This window comes from Myotis yumanensis, unplaced genomic scaffold (genome assembly GCF_028538775.1).
Source record: "Myotis yumanensis isolate MYYU_CA2020_CCGP unplaced genomic scaffold, mMyoYum1.0.hap1 SCAF_8, whole genome shotgun sequence".
Classification (NCBI taxonomy): domain Eukaryota; kingdom Metazoa; phylum Chordata; class Mammalia; order Chiroptera; family Vespertilionidae; genus Myotis; species Myotis yumanensis.
Window position 1 is genome coordinate 40,629,030 of NW_027223759.1, and position 19,289 is coordinate 40,648,318.

The window sequence follows — 19,289 nt, forward strand, 5'->3', positions numbered from 1 at the left end:
GGGTTGCGGGCTCAATCCCCAGTGGGAGGAGTTCAGGAGGCAGCTGATCGATGATTCTCTCTCATCATTGATGTTTTTATGTCTTTCTCCCTCTCCCTTCCTCTCTGAAATCAATAAAAACATGTTTAACATGGATGAGTTATACTGTGGTCTTGCTCTTTCCCAAATCAAAGAAAATTGATGACAGAAATTGATATGGAAGGTGCTGGAGGCAGTAGTAGTAGTGACAGCAGTAGCTTTATGCTACAGAGTGTGGAGGGGGTCAAAAACACTAGATTAGATAGTATAAGCATAAAGGTGTTGGTATATTACCGCGAGTTCAAAAGACCTTTTAACTCTCACAGTTGAACATTCTGACTGCAGTTGTGGGGATCAGAGCAGAAATTCTGGACCATTCCCCATCATTTCTGCTCTTTGTCCCCCTACCCTGTTCTCAACATGAGGATGAACTCTTCTTTTTCATCCAGAGAGTCAGGGTCTGGGGATAAAAGTGAACTATATGCACAAAGAGGAGACTAATCTGCTCAGTTCCTTTTTAGAAGCTGTGGAGGTATTTTGCCAAGGTTGCTGCTTGGACTTCAAAGATAATCAAGAAGCATGGCACCCAGACAAAAGAATCAAGTCACCCTAGTGGAAGGAATGTATTCTGGTGTTAGACTTCCGTGTACCGTTCTCCAGTGCTAGGAGAAAACGTAGCAATAGCTACAAAGTCCTCAGGGAAAGAAAATGTGACCCCACAATTTTAAATCCAATCAATTTACATTCAATTATGTAAGCCACAGATAGACATTTTTAAATTACAATAAAGAGTTCAGCAAATATAGTTCCAAGCTGTCCTTCCCGAAAAATATGAGAGATTGAAATCCAGCCAAGCAAGTGATGAAGAAGACATAATAAATGAGACTAGTATTGAGTACTGAATGCATCTAGAACCAAGGCGAAAAATGATGGGTCATGTACTTGTAGAAACAAATGTAAACTTTACGTTATAAACCATTACAATTGTCCTGGCTCCCCATCTCCCCCAAGTGCCGCAGGGGCAGCAGATGCCCACACATGCAGTGGGCTGCATTTCCGAAGAGGAATATTGTGCTTGGAGAATCCACCTCTTTTCCATTGAGTGGTATCAAGCCTGCTGTGTGGAGAGAGCTGTTACCTCATCTCTCAAGTTTGTCCACTACGAACACAATCCTGTGAAAGGAACCAGATCTAGAGAGATTGGGGTCTTGCAGTGTAGGCACAACAGGAAGACTGTGCATTCAGGGTTCATGTGCCTCTCCCAACAGGTATCTTGGTTACATGGAGTATTTTAATTTCAATGTGTTACATTTATCATTCTTCCTTTTTGATTTGTACTTACTGGTTGTTGTCCAGTTTGTTTGTTTTTTTAACTGCTTTACTTCTATGTTAGAATGACTTCCTCATATTTTCCTTAACCCATCTGGTATTTATGGTCATCTTTATCCATATAGAATTTATTTTTTGTATAGTGTAAAGCTGTGTGTGTGTGTGCGTGTGTGTGTGTGTGTGTGTATGAATTGTCTCAGAACTGTTTCCCCACCCCCCACTTTGTAATGCCACTTTTATATTACATTAAGTTTCCATATATACCTGAGTTCACTATTTTGTCCCACTGGTCTATGGGTCTTTTTCTGCACCAGTATCACAATGTCTAAATTTCTATAATTTTAGAATACTCTTGGTATCTGATAGGGCAAGTCCTCAATGTTGTTCTCCTTTAAAACTGGCTTGCCAATTTTTGACTTGTTGCTCTTCCACACAGATTTGAAGAAGCAGCTTATCCATTTCCATGAAAAACTGTGTAGAGATTTTGATTGAAATTGCTTTAATTCATAGATCAATTTGGGGGATTTCTGCAAGTAATAGAATATACAAGGGAAAAGGACTTAACAAGATTTGTATCTTGTGTAACAAGAAGTCTGCAGGAGGCAGTTCTGGGGATTGTGCAGCAGCCAGATGATATAATCAAGAACCCAGGCTCCGTTATTTCCCTGTGTTTGTCTCAGTGGTCCGCCTTCACCAGCTGGCTCTTACTCTCACCATCCAGGAGGCTGGCGCAGCTCCAGGCACCGTGTCATCAGATAACTATGCATCAGGAGAAGAAGAAAGGGAAACTTCTTCTCACACGTCTTTCTTTTAATCAGGGAGGAAAGTGGTTTCCAAAAGAGGCTTTTCCCATTGACTTTCCATGACCCATTAGTCAAGAACAAAATGATGGTGTTCAAATCATTTATAGTCTTAATAGTGTTGTTTCTCATCTGTCATTCTCTGATAGAGGTTTGTTAAATCATCAGCCTGAGATTTGTCTATGTCATCTTGTCCAATTCTGTTGATATTAATGTGCATGTGTTTTTAAGTTTGGGATTGCAGTTTATTTTCATGGAAAACTGTTTTTGTGTATTTGTTTGTGCCATTGTTTTCTTTCATTCTTTCCTGCACTCTTCCCTCCCTGTCTAGTAGTTTGCACAGTTCCATGGCCCCTAGTCAAGAACCAGGTCTTCTATGGGTGGCTTGGGTCTCCTGCTATGTGATAATATTATACTCAACCAGAGACAGTTTGGTCCAGTTTCTGGAGGTAAAGCTGAATCATCTGTCTCCAAGGAAGACTTTCAGACCCCAGACTCCAGTAGGAGGCTGACATTCCAACCATTGCTGCCTGACTTTTTTCAGACTTGGCACACAGCAGGCCTGTCTCCAGGCTTGTGTCTGAGAGATCTTTGTTTCCCCCTCCTCTCTGGTCCCTCCTTTCCCATCGCTTTTCTCTTCCCTTTAACTTCTAGATGGATGTCTTTTTTGGTTTTCTCTTTCTGTATTTTATCAGTCTTTGTTTTTGGAAGAGAACAGATGTGCCCAAGCATGAATTTATAGCACCATCTCTACTGGCATTACATACACTACTTTTTACAATCGGGAAAAAAAAGTATCATTTTAGGGGAAAAAAATACGCCCAAACTTTCTTCCTCAAAAAATAACTTGTGCTTTTCTCTATTTCATTAGAATCATTCCAGGAGACAAGAACTTCAAATTACTTTTTTGTGATTTGAATATTTTAAAAAGCTGGTTATTACAGATGTATGATATTTTATGACCTGTCTACATTTGAGGGGGAAGGGGAGGATATAATTTAAATTTAGTGGTAGAACTAAATTTCACACTCTTAACTCAGTGTCTAGAGACTGCATTCATAGTTGTTAAACTGGCCAGTCAGGTGTAAACTGATCAGTTTACTCAGTGAATACCAAAAATAGAAATGAGAAATGCCTTTCTAAACCCTCTCTCCTGCCAAAATTAATTGCTTCTCGTAAGTGTTTTAATCAATCAGTTTCAAGTGACTTTGTCAATGGTATTTTCCACTAGACTGAAAAAAATGAAAGGATTGTTCCATCGCTAGCTGCTGTCAACATTAGGTACTATTAGTCCTTTGAACTGAATATTCCCTGCTAATATGCCATTCCATGAACCTGTCTAAGCAATTTTTATCGCTTCTCTTCGTTCCATTCTAGCTTATGTATCTACTATCATGTCTATTTCTTTCCATGCTTAGTCAAAGAAAGCAAATGTAGCTATTTTAATCTTATGTCCTCAGGCACTGTCTCAGCACCACTATTTACAAGTGTTCTTCTTTCATGGATCATCCTGATGGCAGGCAGCTGTGTCATTGTCCAGAACTCTATGAAATACTTTATAGCTGAGCTTATAAATATGAAGCTAGTTCCTGGAGTTCATTTTCTAAATCATGAAACACAAACTACACTTGTTTTCCAACATGTTCCTTAACTTCTTGGTTCATATGAAATACACATATAGTTAAGCCACTAAACTAGATGAGCTCCCTGAATCCAACTCCCCAGAGAAAGAGATGGGGTGATCACCATTGTGCTGGAACAGCCTTCAATTCAATCCTCTCCGTCCTAAATGGATAGTAAAAATTGCTCCAGGTTTTCCTTGCTAATTTCCTTTCTTTCCATTTTCTCATCTTTCTTTCGTTAATTTTTCTTCTCCTTCTAAGGTAGCTAACATAAACTCTGTTTCATTTTGTTCCACGTGTTTTTTTCTAGAGTGCAAAATGGAAGATATCTAAAAATTCTGATGATTATCTGATGAATGTATAATATGTATATACTCATCATTAATAATTAACATATCAGATCATATGTTTGTGTACATTAATTAACTTTATTAATAGTTATGTCACTAAATTAACTCAACTCACATCCTTAATAATTTGTTAAATGATAAATATATGATACATGATTAGTGATGTGAGTTGAGTGTGAGAACAATAAATGATATATCATTTATTTAAGCTAAATATACATATATGTATACATGTTACATATGTGTTAAAGCTATGCATGTGTACTTAAATATATACATATATTTAACATATTTAAATCATATATAACATATCCTATATAATAAAGAGCTAATTAGACCAGATGGTGGAATGACCTTCCAGAATGACCAGTGGGCGGGGGGGGGGGGGCAGGGGGGGGGGCTGCAGGGTCACAAGGCAGCCAGGGCCATGAGGGCCGAAGCAGCTGGGGCTGTGAAGGCCTACTCTTGCACGAATTTCATGCATCGAGCCTCTAGTAAAATATATAATAATCTATATATATAAAAGCCTAAGCGACCGTTACGATGAAACTATCGGAACGACTGGAACTACCGTCACTATGATGCACACTGACTACCAGGAGGTAGACGCTCAACACGGGAGCTGCCCCTGGTGGTCAACGTGTTCCCACAGTGGGAGCGCCACTCAGCCAGAAGCTGGGCTCACGGCTGGCAAGTGCACCTGCCCAACATTCACGGTCTGTCACCTGTGCTATCAACTTAGCTTTTGGTTCTCTTCTCTGCCTTCAGCTTCGTTTTATTCCTTTCTTCTCTCCCCACTCCCAACCTCCCCATGGTTAGCTTATGCAGGTATTTGCTCTGTATCTTTTGCACATATAGTTCCAGTGAAAGACAGAATGCACAAGGAGATTAAGGAAGTAATTTCATCCAGGTTATTGCAATAGGGAGAACATTCATTAATAAGGAACATCTCAAAGAAAAGGAAAGGGGTCTGGGGTTTTACAGAAGCATGTAGATAAGAAAGTTATCTTTATCATTTTTGTGCATCTTGGGGGAGTCATGAGGAAGGATAGAGACAGGTCAAGGGCAGGTGGTCATTTGAGGTTAACCAATTCTGGAAGACAAAACAGTAAGAGGTTTTCTTTATCATTACTGGTTTTTGGAAGCACAGGACTGAGGTGAAGAGCAACTCTGTATTGACTATTGTCTGCAAACCCTGCCTCTTCCCATCTATTGTCAGTCTTTCTGTTTTTAGCTCAGTGTCCTTGAAAACTAATCTCTACATACTGTGCCACTTGGGCTTTCTTGTTCTCTAGCTTCCAGTTGAGTTTTACAAATAAGAGGGATCAGCAGAAGATTCAAGGGCAAAAGGAGAGAGAGGTTGGAGGTAATTTTTCCCCTTGATCTTTCTCTGCCAGTTGTAGAGATGGCTGGATTCTTGTAAGGCTCCTTTCCACAGCTCCAGCCCCTCCTTCCATGCCTCCTTCTCTCCCTTACACTCTGGTGTGTTCCCTTAGACCTAAGGCTGCTTTCCAAAGCTGCTAGGCCCTACTTTACGAAGTTGCCTATGCTTCTGTAACTAGCCCCTTTATTGAATTAGGTTCAGTTAACTCTATTGAGTGCTCTGTTTAATACCAAAATTCTAATTTTGGAAAAATTTTCTCACTTCTCAGCCTAGAGTACTCCTGCTCACACTTCAAGACATAGTTCACACGAACCTTCCTTCAACACCCTTCTCTGTGCACTTCTAGCACTTTTAATATATACCATGGTGAAATGTTACATTTGTGAATTGCTTCCCCTCTGTACTGTGTTGTGAGTTAGTACCTGGTACACTAAGCATTTGATAAATGTTAATTGAGTGAATAAATAATTTATCAAGAAGGATAGTAGTGGATGAGCATTCAATCATTATTTTGCTCTTGTAGAGTAGTCCTCTTATGGAAAAACTAGAGGCCTGGTGCATGAAATTTGTATAGGGAGGGTGTGTGCGTGTGTGTGTGTGTGTGTGTGTGTCCCTCAGCCTGACCTGCACCCTCTCCAATCTGGGAGTCCTCAGGGGATGTCCTACTGACAGCTTAAGCCCACTCCCAGTGGTTCTCTGCTCTCTGCAAGGCCTGCCTGCTCCACACCGCAGTACTGCCAAGCAGGCCATGCTGGGTGCTGCCTGTGGCTGCACTTGCCTGCTCCCAGGTCCCACCGCAACGGCCAAGCAGGCTGCCCTGTGAGCTGCCTCCTACCTGCTGTCAGTCTCCACGAAGGCAATGAGGTTAATTTGCATACCCACTCCAGATTGGCTGGTGAGCGTAGTGGAGGGACAGTCAATTTACATGTTTCTCTTTTATTATATAGAATGGGGGTTAAGAAAACCCTAATTAAAAAAAGGTGGATTACTTAGATCATTTCTATTTTCTTTGTGGTGGTAGGAATATCTATTTCAGCATGACTTTTTTTTTTTGTACTTTTAAGTTGTTTTTAAATGTTTTTAAAAATGGAGAGGATATCAGACCAACTAGTGCCTGATAAATATCAAATCAAAAAGACTACTGTCCATGGAGCTTTTCCAAAGAACAGGCAGAGATGCGTGGGGATATTTTGTTTACTTCACTGTGGCATGTGCACTGCCTTCCCCAGGGTGTAGTAATCAGGGCTGATCAACAGCCAGTGGAGCTCAGAACCACTTTGTTCAGTTTAATTGACCTATAAGCCGCCTCTGATATTTCTTTTATAAGATTCTCTTTTTACTTAGTGTGTATAAGTTTATGTTTATTTATTTAATCTATGTTCATTTAGTGCATCTATAATAAAATCAAAATTGGATTTAAAGAATAAATTTTAAAAATTAATAAAACTAAGAACCACACAATTGGTCCAAGTCAACGAATAAAGCAGGAATTTTATTCTTTTTCATTTATGCTTTCATCTGTTTTTGTTAGTTGTATCTCCACAGTGAAACTATATATCCCATTAAATTTTATCAAAATAATTCAACTGTTTTTGCTGTTGCTGTTTTTTAACCCAGATGTCTGACTATAAATAGTTTTCTACTTAAATGCATTATATTTTTAATAAATTTCTAAGAATTATCACACAAGGTGTGAAGTTAGGGAATATCCTCTCCAATACTCTCCTCGCTTATACCTCCAATGACAAATTTGGGGCTTCCCAAGACCACCCTCAGCCTCAGTATTTTGCTGGAAGGGCTCACGGAACTCACTGAAGACTGTTATGCTCATGGTTATGGTTTATTAGGAAAGGAGACAGATTAAAATGAGCCATGGGAGAGATGCATGGGCAGAGTCCAGGAGGGTTCCAACAGTGGAGCATCCAGGTGTGCTCCCTCCCAGCGGCAATGTGTGACAACATGCATTAAGTATTGCCAAACAGGGAGGGTCACTTGAGCCTTGGCATCCAGATTCTTCACTGGGGTTTGATCACCAAAACCTAGTTGGTTACCCATGTGTTTGACCTCAGTCTCCATCTCCTCCAAAGGTTAACTTACACCAGGTGATCCAAAGACCCCACCCCCAGATCACATTGTAGGTGTGGCTCAAAGCCCTCAACCTAAATCACATTGTTACTATCTGGCTGGCCCAATGCACCTGGGTAAACAAAGACACTTGGAATGGCTGGACATTCTAAGGGCTTAGAGGTCACCTCTCAGGAGCCAAGGGCAAAGGCCAGACCTTTCTCTGGGTAAGGTTAACTCTATTACACACAAGATCAACACCAAAGTTCACGAATCCAGTGTCTGACTTTGATCAGCACACCATGGCCTGGTTTACTGGGGGACACAACTAGTACTCTCCATGATGTGGAGTGCTGAAGTTGAAAGATGCACAATCTTTGACTTTCCCTTTATTTATTAAACATGAGTTTAGGAAATAAAATAAAACAAAATGTTACATCCTGGTTGTTGTTTTCCCCCCAGCATGTGATTTAGGTTGGAATTAAAAGTTCTAACATTTTAGAAAAACATGTTTCTTCCTTTTGGTAGTTTTTAAAGTTCCTCTTTTTTTGCCATGATTGGTGTGTTTCAGTGGTTAGAGCATCAGCCTGAACACCAAAGCGTCTCGGATTCAATTCCTGGTCAAGGGTACATACCTGGGTTACAGGTTCGATCCCCAGCCCTGGTGGGGCTCCTGCAGGAGGCCAACAATCAATGTGTCTCACATTGATGTTCCTCTCTCCCTCCCTCCCTCCCTTTTACTCTACCTAAAAATCAATGGAAAATTTATCCTCAGGATAAGGATTAACAATAAAAAAGTGTTCCTCTTTGATATTTCAAGAGTTCACACATTCTGACATTTCATCAAGAAGTACTTTTTTTATCTTATTCTTTATGATTCTAGATTTACAACTTTTATAGCTTTAAAATTTCAGGATTTTCTATTCTACTTTCTGTCTTTTTGTAAGCCGCTATCCCTTAGCAGCTAAAAAAAAAAACATGTTTAAAAGATCTTTATTCTCTTTTAAACTCTGGACATTCCCCATGTTTGTTTTCCTAAGGCACAGACAGTTCCTCATTCTGCAAACATAAACACTTATACTTTTTATCCTACTATTATCCTACCTTTTTAACTTTAAATATATTTTTTTAATTGATTTTTTACAGAGAGGAAGGGAGAGAGAGAGTTAGAAACATCGATGAGAGAGAAACATCGATCAGCTGCCTCCTGCACATCTCCCACTGGGGATGTGCCCACAACCCAGGTACATGCCCTTGACCGGAATCGAACCTGGGACCTTTCAGTCCGCAGGCCGACGCTCTATCCACTGAGCCAAACCGGTTTCGGCTAACTTTAAGAATTATTTAGGGTATAGTGGTAGTTTGAGGGATTTATTATTTGGTGATAGCAAATAGTCTCTCTGTGGCTCCCTGGCCTTGTGAGATCTAAGAATAGTCTAGGGAGCGCTACTTTTGAGGAGCCAGAACAAATTAAGCTCTTACCATAAAGTAAGCTCCATACACACAGGGATTTTTTTTTTCACTTTTACATGTGTAGCCCCAGGGCCTATTGCTCTACTGACACATACAGACAATACATATTTGCTGTGTCAATAAACTGCTTTCAAAAAGTTAAAAGCCTAACCTTTGCACAAATCTAAAGCAAGCATGTATCAAAGATTTATTGAATTCATTAATGAGAGAAACCAGCAATGTGGTAAAATCAGTTCTAAGGCAGGCCCTGAAAGAACGCTGGCATAAGACTGCTAGGTTAGATTTTAAAAATGGCTGCTATCATCCAGGACAACAAAATTGTTACGATGGGCTTATCTTTTCTACTGCACAAAAATCATTTCCATTTCTACATAGATAATCCATGTGCATAGCTATAGGACCAGGAAAGAGTTTGTGTAACATGAAGCTGTGAGAACCATTGCCTCAGTGGGTCCCAGTGTCGGCAATCACCCTGCTTCCTTTGAACTTTTGCCTAGTTGTTGCCCATTCTGGGTCCCGCTCCTCAATATGTGTGTTCAAGCGATAGGCCTCATGATGACTTCCCCAGTTTTCCCCTCCCCTCCCTTCTGTTTGAGCCAGCTACATTTAAATTACCCAGTGACAGTGCTTCCCGAGTGCCACAAGCTCCCCTACCCATGACTCTCAATAAAGGCACACGGCCCTTGCTCTGCAATTTCCTTGCCTGCAACGACCAAAATTTGGGCTTTGGGTGAAGGTTTGCTTACTTATATGTCTGGTGCCTGTGCTGGGATGCTGGCCAGGGAATCCACATGTGACCTCTCTCTATGGTATAGTGGACTCAGGGCTCCAGACACAAGGATTCCATCAAGTGAGGCAGAGACAGCATCACCTTTTATGACAACCTTAAAAGGCACACAGCATCTCTTCCACATACTCTATTGGTCAAAGTGGTCAGAAACCCACCTAGATTCAAGGAGAGAGAGAGCATAGACGTACCATTTGGTCGGAAGGTGGCAGGGTCATTTCATGGAGAGGGATGTGGGCTAGGAGACATTGTTGTGCCATCTTTGGGAAATAGAATTTGCCACATTAGACTATATAATGAAATATGTTTTATAGTTGTCAAGATTATTTTCTTGCAGTTGAGCTATTGTTACTGCCCTGCATTGAGCAAGTCAGATGCAATTTTCTTTGTGATGCCTTTTCTTTTATCTTTTTCCTAATGTTGCATTTTCTTAGTTTGGGTCCATTACCTCACTGATAAAGCTTTTTAAATATTTAAGCTATTCCCAGTTTCCAAATCATTTTCTCAGGTGCCCATCAATTCCCCGTAAGTGGTTAATTTAAAAGGTTTTTGAAGCATGACTGCATCTGGCACAGGCAAAGCTAAATGTCAACCTTGGAAGCATCCAGTGACATTCAGATGATTCCTTTCCGTATAAGGAACTCGTTTTTCTATCATGTAGCTTATCTTGTGAAAAGGGGACAGAAACAGTGCCTTTCCCACTCAACATGTTTAGTGTTATGAAACAGCTGGCCCTCCAGAGCATGCGGATTTGTTTCACTCCTAATTTCCCCATCTAGTTGTGCGAAACTGAAGATGAAAATCCCTACTTTACAGAGTTGTAATAGGGAAATTAAACAAAGAAGCTTCTGACATAGGGCATGGCCCATAGTAAGAGCCAATGGTAGCTCATAATAAGAACTACCTTTACATTTTCTGTGACCATAAATCCATTCAATGTAATAAATCTTGATCAAGCTCTTTTGGTAGGTGCGCTGGTATCACTGGACAGGTCAGGGGGGAAGTGTCCACACTGGGGATGATCTTTGAAGAAAGTGACTTCCTCCTCTTTACCCTTTGGGCAGTGGCAGCAAAACGTTCACTTGAGAACCATGATGAAGGTAACTTCAGGAGCTTGAGGTTGACAGAGGGCATCCTTTTTAAAAGGTGGTTAGCCTTCATGGATGTTGATTGGGTTGATAAAAGGACAGTAAAAAAAATTGCACTCAAATGAGATGTCCCTTTGCCTCCCCACCACAGAATACTACTCACCTTATTGTAAAATATATACATAGTTAGTAAGATGTAATAAAACTTTGAAATATATGTTATGTAAAAAGAAAACAAAAGTAGGATAGAATCTTGGGATTTCTTCATTTAAAAACCCTCTCTAATCTCCAATTATTGTAATAGCCATTACAAAGATTAAAACTGTTTACTGCATTGTTTTAAACTGTGAGAAAGCCTTAATTGACTTGAATTTGTTGTCTTTCTGTGTGGCAGGTGGTGAAGTTTACCAAATCCTTTGAATTGCTGTCCCCAAAGTGCAGTGCCGAAGCTGAGAACAGGTAGGGCTTGTGAGTTTCAGGTTTGTCTTTTGATCCTTGTCTTCTGTCCTTGGGGTTGGCAGCATTGCATATATTCCTTGAGGAGAGGAGTTGTTCTTTTTTTAGACCAGCGAGTACAGCCAAATATCATCACTGTTCTGTCTTTCAGGGCTTAAACAAAAACTGTAATTTAAAAATGCATGTGTATACATCTCAAGCTGTTAATGAATGGAGTAAATTTTTAGATATTTCCTAACAACACAGACAGACAATTTTTTCTCCTTTATTCTGTCCTTCATTTCTCTTCTTCCTTTTTTGTTTCCTTATATCTGGGTAATAGCATCCCTTGGGGAAAAAGAGTGAGAGTTTCTAGTCATTCACTTTTTTTTTTTTTTGCCTCTAATGTATCTTTGAGGCTCTAACAGGCTAAAAGGGAGGGTTGGGAACAATCAGTGACTTTCTGTTAGCTTTGCACTGCCCTGAATAATAGCTGGGCTGCTGCAAAAATGTATTCTCTTTATTCTTGTCATCTCTAGAGGAAAGGCTAAAAATAGTAAAATTGACCAAAATGCAGAAATATGGAGAAAGACAGGTAAAGTGCTCAGGACAGCATGAGGATGATAATGATGAAACTGATACTAATGTTAGCAAGATGAACAGCTTTTATTCTTTGAGTGCTAAGTACAGCAGGTACTAGTCTAATCCCCAAATAATCCTGTGAAGTAGGCATTGTACCCTTGCATGACAGAGGAGAAAACCAAGGCTCAGTGAATATCCACTTGGTTAATATTTCCCAAATCTTGCTCATCAGTCAGAATCAAACTTGGTAAAAACTAAATTCTCAGGACCCAAACTGAGATATTTTGATTCACTATGCTGAAAGTGAAGTCCTAAAGATCTATGTATTCAAAAGGCTCCCTGGGTAATGCCTGTTTCAAGGGTAATTTGATTTTATACATCATTGCCTTTGAGTTCAGAAATAGAAATCAGTAAATTAAAATGGACACTTTATTTAGTTACTTCACTTTTCATCAAGTGCACAAAGTTTAAAAGAAGCCTTTGTTACATACTGTATAATTCCATTTGTAGGACATTCTTAAGAACAGAAAGCAGGCCAGTATTGTTAGGAGCTAGAAATGGAGAGAGGGGTTTACTACGAAGTGGTACAGGGGAATTTGGGGTTGTGATGAAACTATTTTATATTTTGCTTGCGATAGTGGTTGAGCATCGACTTATGAACCAGGAGGTCACAGTTCGATTTCCAGTCAAGGCACATGCCCAGGTTTCAGGCTCCATGTTCGGGCTCAATCCCCAGTAGGGTTGTGCAGAAGGCAGCCCATCAATGATTCTCTCTCATCATTAATGTTTCTTTCTCCCTCTCCCTCTTCCTCTCCCTTACCCTCCTTCCCTTCGCCGAAATCAATAGAATTTTTTTAAAAAGAATAAGCAGAAAAAAGGGTAAATTTTACTGTCTATAAATTACACTTTAAAATGAGAAAAAGGAAAAAGAAACCTTTTTAAAAGCCTTTTGTTTTTTGTATTTATGTTTAAATCTATAGTGTTAGCTAATCTATATCTAAAAATATACATAGACAATTACTGATGGTTTGTTCAGCAATTTTTCTAAAATTTTAATGTAAAATCACATGAAATATATTGGGGGAAAATATCTATTCATGCTTACTCCTGATGATAACTTCATCGCCTCAAATAAGTTATCTCTTTCATATATGAGGGGGAAAAGCTTTATGGAATTATTAAAACACCTTTGAAGTCCTAATACTTCACTGTTGTTCTTTTCTATGCTCTTGATTGTGTCCTCAGAGTCACTGCAGAGTTAAATATTCTTGGTCTTTTGATTATTTTTAATGCCGAAAGGACTGCCATGTCAAAATGAGATGACCCAAGGCCCAGACTGCCCTTGGCAAACTTTCTAATAATAAAGAAAGAAAGGTCAGATTGTCTTTAAAGAGACATTTGAAAAGTGCCTTTGAACTTTGACATTATGAGATAGTCTTTTTAATCATTCTATTTATGGCCTTTGAATGAATGTAGAATGTTCATTTATCTCAGAAGACCTTTCCTGCATTGTCTAGTAATTTTCCTCTTGTAGATATGGGATCCTTCGGTCATTTATAGGGAGATAAAGGGAAAAAGACAAGTGGCTTTAGCATTTACTTCACCAATGGCCATGGAAGAGACATTGAAATAGGCTATCAGTCTACAAATCACAGCCTTCTCTCAACATCTTGTAAATCTTTCCTTAACCTTTCATCATTTAACATCTTCATTACAGATAATGTCTATTGGATACCTTAGTCCTCTGGATAGCACCTGTGGCTTCATTTACCAATGTTTTCGGGTACCATTTCAGTTCTGATGAACTCTTGTTTAAGGCTTGCTGAGTTTTATACAGTCCTTGAAGACTTTTCTAAAAACCAGTTTTGTTGCTGACTCATCATTTCTGTTTATTTTCTATATGACTAACTCCTTTGTCATGGCCAGTCTCCTCTTGGTCTCCATGTAAGTAATACCAAATCCTTAAGCCCTGGCCGGGTAGCTCAGTTCATTAGAGCATCGGCCTGATATGCCAAGGTTCTGGGTTCAATCCCAGGTGAGGGCACATACAATAAGCAACCAATGAATGCATAAATTGGTTGTTTATTGTATGTGGAACAACAATAATGTTCCTCTCTCTCTCTCTCAAATCAATAGATAAAAAATAATAAATAAATAAAATCCTTGACAATTCCATCAGTGATAAGATTACCATGATATCATGATGGGCTTCTTCCACTGATAGGGGGTTCTGATTGTTAGAAATGTATGTTAGAAAGGCAATTGAATTACATTCCTACAACTTCCACTTGTTTGTTCTAAATTTGTCCATTGGCAGTCATTATTCTTTGATTAATTTTATTTCTTCATTCACCAGCCACATATTCAGTACCTACTCTGTGCTGAGTACTCTGATAGGTAATGGGGCTACAGAGACTAAAAAAACAGCAGTCTCAGTCTTCAAGGATCTCAAGGCCAATTTATAGGGGTAGGAGTAGGTTAGGAATATAATATAAGCATAACCAGATTTGCCAGGCCTCCAGACCATGGCTATAAAGTCCCATTAACAGTGATAATGTATACTTGGCTGTTTGGTCATTTTCCCCTTATAGTTTAAGACCCACAGTCCCTTGCCAAAGCCACTCTTGAAGTAGTTCTGAGAATCCCTGAGATTAAAAACGAAAAACCAGTTTTATTGCTAATTCATCATTTCTTCCAAGTGCCTACCTGTAAGTCCCCTCCCTCTAGACATGGCAGAACACCACCTGCTTGGTGTGGGATTCCTTGACCACTCCAGAATTTTCTGAGCATAACTGGACTTCTCACCAGTGTTGTGTCCCCAGAACTGTCTCAGATGCACTGGTGACCTTTCCAAACCTGAGCAAGACTGGGTAATTTGTGCCAAAGCAGGAAGAAAGCTCACTTTCCCTACCATGTGTTGTAGTTTGTTGCATGGCCACAACACAGCCCTTTTGTTGTGATCACTTGTACGAGATGAATGGCATCTCACCTGTTGCTTTCAAGATTTTCTGTTTGTAACTGGCTTTCAACAATTTGATCAGGATGTGTTTAGGTATGGATCCCTTTGAGTTTATTCTACTTGGAGTATGTTGAGCTTTTTGAATGTATAGATTAATGTTTATTTTAATCAAATATGGGAAGTTTTCAGCCATTATTCATTCAAATATTATTTCTACCCTCTTTCCTCTCCTCCTGTTATGCATATGTTCATAGGCTTGAGGTGTCTCACATGTCTTTGAGACTCATCATTTTTATGTATTTAATTTTTCTGTTCCTATAACTAGGTATTTTCAGTTGTCCTATCTTCAAGTTTGGTGATTCTTCCTTCTGGCTTCTGCTGTTGAGTCCTGTTAGTGAATTTTTCATTTCAGTGATTATACTTTTCAATTCCAGATCTATTACTTGGTTCTTTTTAAAAATAATTTCCATCTCTTATTAATATTGTATATTTGGTGAGACACTGTTATCATATTTTCTTTTGATATGGTTCTCTTTAGTATTTTTAACAATTTATAATAGATAATTTAAAATTTGTGTCTAGTAAATTCATCTGGGCTTCAGGGACAGTTTCTTTTGACAGCATATGGGGCGGGCAGGAGTGGATCACTGCTTTTTTCCTGTCTACTTTCTAATTTCTTTGTACAGCTCATTTTTTTTTGGTTGAAAACTGAATATTTTAAATAATATAATGTGGAAACTCTAGAAATTAGATTTGTTCCTCACTCACTCCATCTAGGATTTGTTGTTGTTTCTATTTACTGCTGTTTGTTATTTAGTGACATCCCTGAACTATTATTTCTTGTGATGTGGCAACTGAATTCTCTTCTTGGTTAGTTTAATTGTCAGCTAATGACCCAACAGAAATTTCCTTTTTTAAAAAAAAAAAAAATATTTTATTGATTTTTTACAGAGAAGAAGGGAGAGGGATAGAGAGTTAGAAACATCGATGAGAGAGAAACATCGATTCAGCTGCCTCCTGCACACTCCCCACTGGGGATGTGCCTGCAACCAAGGTACATGCCCTTGACCGGAATGGAACCTGGGACCCTTCAGTCCCCAGGCCGACGCTCTATCCACTGAGCCAAACCGGTTAGGGCCAGAAATTTTCTTGAAAGCCTTGAGCCAGTAAATCTTCCAGCCTTGCTGAGGGGATCAGTGTGCATCTGTGGAATACCTTCATTGTTTTTGACTGAAAGTTCACCTAACTTTCACTTTCTACTAACAGAATTTCAAGGTCAGCCAGAGTTGAGAGATTAAGTCCTTTTCAGGTATTTCCTGAGCATACATACAACTCTACTAATGTGCATGCCCTTCTAGATTTCCAAAAATATGTCAGAGCTTTTCAGAACCCCCTAGGAATATTTTATTCTCATGGTTCTCTTAATTTTTCTGGTCAGCTTCATATCAGTTAGCTGCTGCAACTGTTATGCCTGCCTAAGGCAATTGCAATGTTTCTGGGTTTTAACCCCCACAAATGCCCTAGGGGTAAACTCTGTTCTCAGTGGGTCAGCTCCAAGCCCGGTGGAATAAAGGCAAGCTCTGTGAGTGGAGATTTCCATGGAGCTGCCAGACAGGTCAAATAATGACAATTATCTGGGGATAGGACTGGTGGGGAGCTCCAAATCAGTTTTCTCTGTGCCAGTGGCTACTACGCTGCTGTTTTTCACAGCTAATATGATTATGAGACTGTTGTTTTCACAGCTTCGCTAGAGCTGGGGAGGGGAAATGGCAGAACAAGTAAGTTAAAATATCACAAAACTTGCTGTCCTTACAAAGATTCAGCTGTTTTTGTTGAATAAACACTCTTTGGATTTTTGCAAGGCTTTCCTTAATTTCCTGAGTTCTCAAAAAGTTGCTTTTGAAAATGTTTGCTAGTGTTCCCACTGTTTTTATAGAACAACAAATTTTCAGTGTTTTTTACTCTGTCAATTTGGAAGGCTTCTCCTCTTCTTTTAACCTTCTTTTTAATTTCTGTATTACCTAGGGTAATGGGGAATGTTAGACAAACTTACATATTGATATAAGACATTATTTCCATAGCATATGATGAATGTATCCTCTTTCTTCAGCTGTCTTCTTTGTGGATCTTCTTTCTCGTACTGTGCTAGAGAACATGAACTGGCTATTTTCTATAAATAAAAATATGGTGTCTCTTCTAACTTAAAGGAAATAATAAAAACCTTGAAAACATTAAAAATTAAAACAGCACCATCACCACTACCACCAGTCATCTTGGAACATAAGCAAGATTTATGCTCCTATGTAACTTTAACAAGAACATTAGGACATTTTTTTTCTACTGTTCATTGTCTGACACATTCAAGACCACTGAACCTCATTATAACCAATACTTACTGTTCCCGTTGAAGAAGGGAGATCCAGATGGCCCTGGAGGCTCATTTCTACCCCCTTTCAGCTGTTTAGCAAAGAAGTGGCTCAGCAGGTCTAAGTTAGCTCGATGGAAGAAGACAAGACTGGTTCCAGACACTGAGCTCTGAGGCTCCCTCTCAGCATCAAGGCCACTTCTTTACTAGGAAGCTCCCGTGTTACAGTCACCCAGACACTTCCTGCATTCTGTCCGTAAAAATACACAGAGCGTTATGAGTTAGGGGTGTTTCTACTGACACTGTATATCTGACCTAACCACAGGGAACCATGTCACTATACTTCTGGGCTTGCATGTTCCCTCCTCCCTCTCCAGATAACCTCATTTCCTAAAACCCTCCACCACAGCAGTGTGTATGTGTCCATGTCCCATGTGTATGGTGTTAATTGTAAAACCTATACCTCGTGAAAGAGAGGAAATATTTGTCATGAAGTTGTATCCTTTTCAAACTCTTAGGAATCTCAAGGACACGTATTTCCCAAGCATGTAACGTTTAGCTCTTAAAGATATGTAATTTCCTTCTTTTCTTTTTCATGCCTTTGAACGTGAAAATTCAAACAAAATACAAACCCTTTCATTACCCCTATTCATTTCAGACCAGTGGGCTTGTCACTCTAGTAAACCTGTCAGGAAAGAGAATGAAGGCTATAAAAACATTCCATGAACAACAAGATGCATGAATAAGCACTGAGATCAAGCATAATAAAGTAGCCTATGTGGGTCAGCTGTCCCTTAGATTGATGCTATGTAGTAAATAGAATTATGGCAACTCAGAAACCTTAACAATGGCTTTAATATTTGACTCTTGTACTTTCGGTGGCCTCTCATTTAACATGCTTTACTTAATTTTTTAACACAATAAGCCCACTTTTCCATTTTTGTTGTGTAGACATAGGCCCAGGACTTGCTGGGAAGATATGTCCTCAATCCAGACCAAATGGATGGAGTGGCTGCAGTGTTCCCAAGGAGAGGTGCAGAGGAGCCTCTTGAACATCTAGCAGGATATAATTCTAACTGTGTGCTCTATTATCAACGGTTTTGCCAGCTAGCATATTGTCTCTTCAGCTCCTCTCCAAATCTGACATTGATACCATGGTAAAAAAACAGTAACATCTCTCCTGCCTCAGGAAATGAAAGGTTAAACAGAGCGTGTCTTACTTTGGTGTTTTAATAAAAGAAATACTAGTATATTTGTGGTATAAGGAACTGATGGAGAGGTTTCTAGGTGCCATGCATTCTTCAACAATATATTATTATATCATCAAAACAGCCCTATAAAATGAGTTTTATTTCTCTTATTTTCCATTATGGAAACTAAGAATCAGAGTTATTAAACTTTATCTGTAGTTTCACAGCTAGGAGATGTTGAACCAAGATAAAAAAAAGAAAAAGAAAAACCCCCAGATTTGCTTGACTGTGAAACTAATCAGTTGTCACTAGATGATGAAAAATTGTAGGCACCAACCACTCACAGCAATGCTGAGAGTCACAGCACACTTCCCCAAAGTGACACCAACTACGTGGAGTAATAAATCTCATCATTCTAATTGTGCAACTTGAGGAAATGAAGGATAGAATGTGTGTTCTTTAGTCACCATGTCTTAATTTCTGATAACACAGAATGCTTAAAATGAGAGAAGAGTATGATGAAGTGCCCTAAGGCAAAACCTTAAAGGCAAGTCCAATTGCAGATCATGAAAAGCTTCAAGGAACTTCTGCAACTTAGAGCATCTTTCTCTCCTACCACAGTGTAAGAACTGACAGGCTGCTTTTGCTTGCTAATTAAACTTGCATTACTTTTTGTGACTAAAAGACTTGTTTAGTAACCTTCAAAGATATACTGAAACCAGTAGGAGATTATTAATGTCCCTGTTTTGGGTGTTTGAGAGTCTCCTGCTGAGATCCTAGCTTTGAGTCCCACTGGTATTGACTTAGTTTCTTAATCTCTTAATTGAAAGACAACTTCAAATA

General features: G+C 39.3%; 1 protein-coding gene across 2 annotated transcripts in view; it reads left to right on the forward strand.

The window, feature by feature from the left end:
• PDE11A (phosphodiesterase 11A) overlaps nucleotides 1-19,289 on the forward strand; it is a 285,421-nt gene that overhangs the window by 102,607 nt on the left and 163,525 nt on the right. For both annotated transcript variants that reach the window (XM_070422681.1, XM_070422682.1), the window contains one exon: nucleotides 11,310-11,374. In XM_070422681.1, the coding sequence (XP_070278782.1) occupies nucleotides 11,310-11,374 (65 nt within the window). The remainder of the gene's footprint in view (nucleotides 1-11,309; nucleotides 11,375-19,289) is intronic.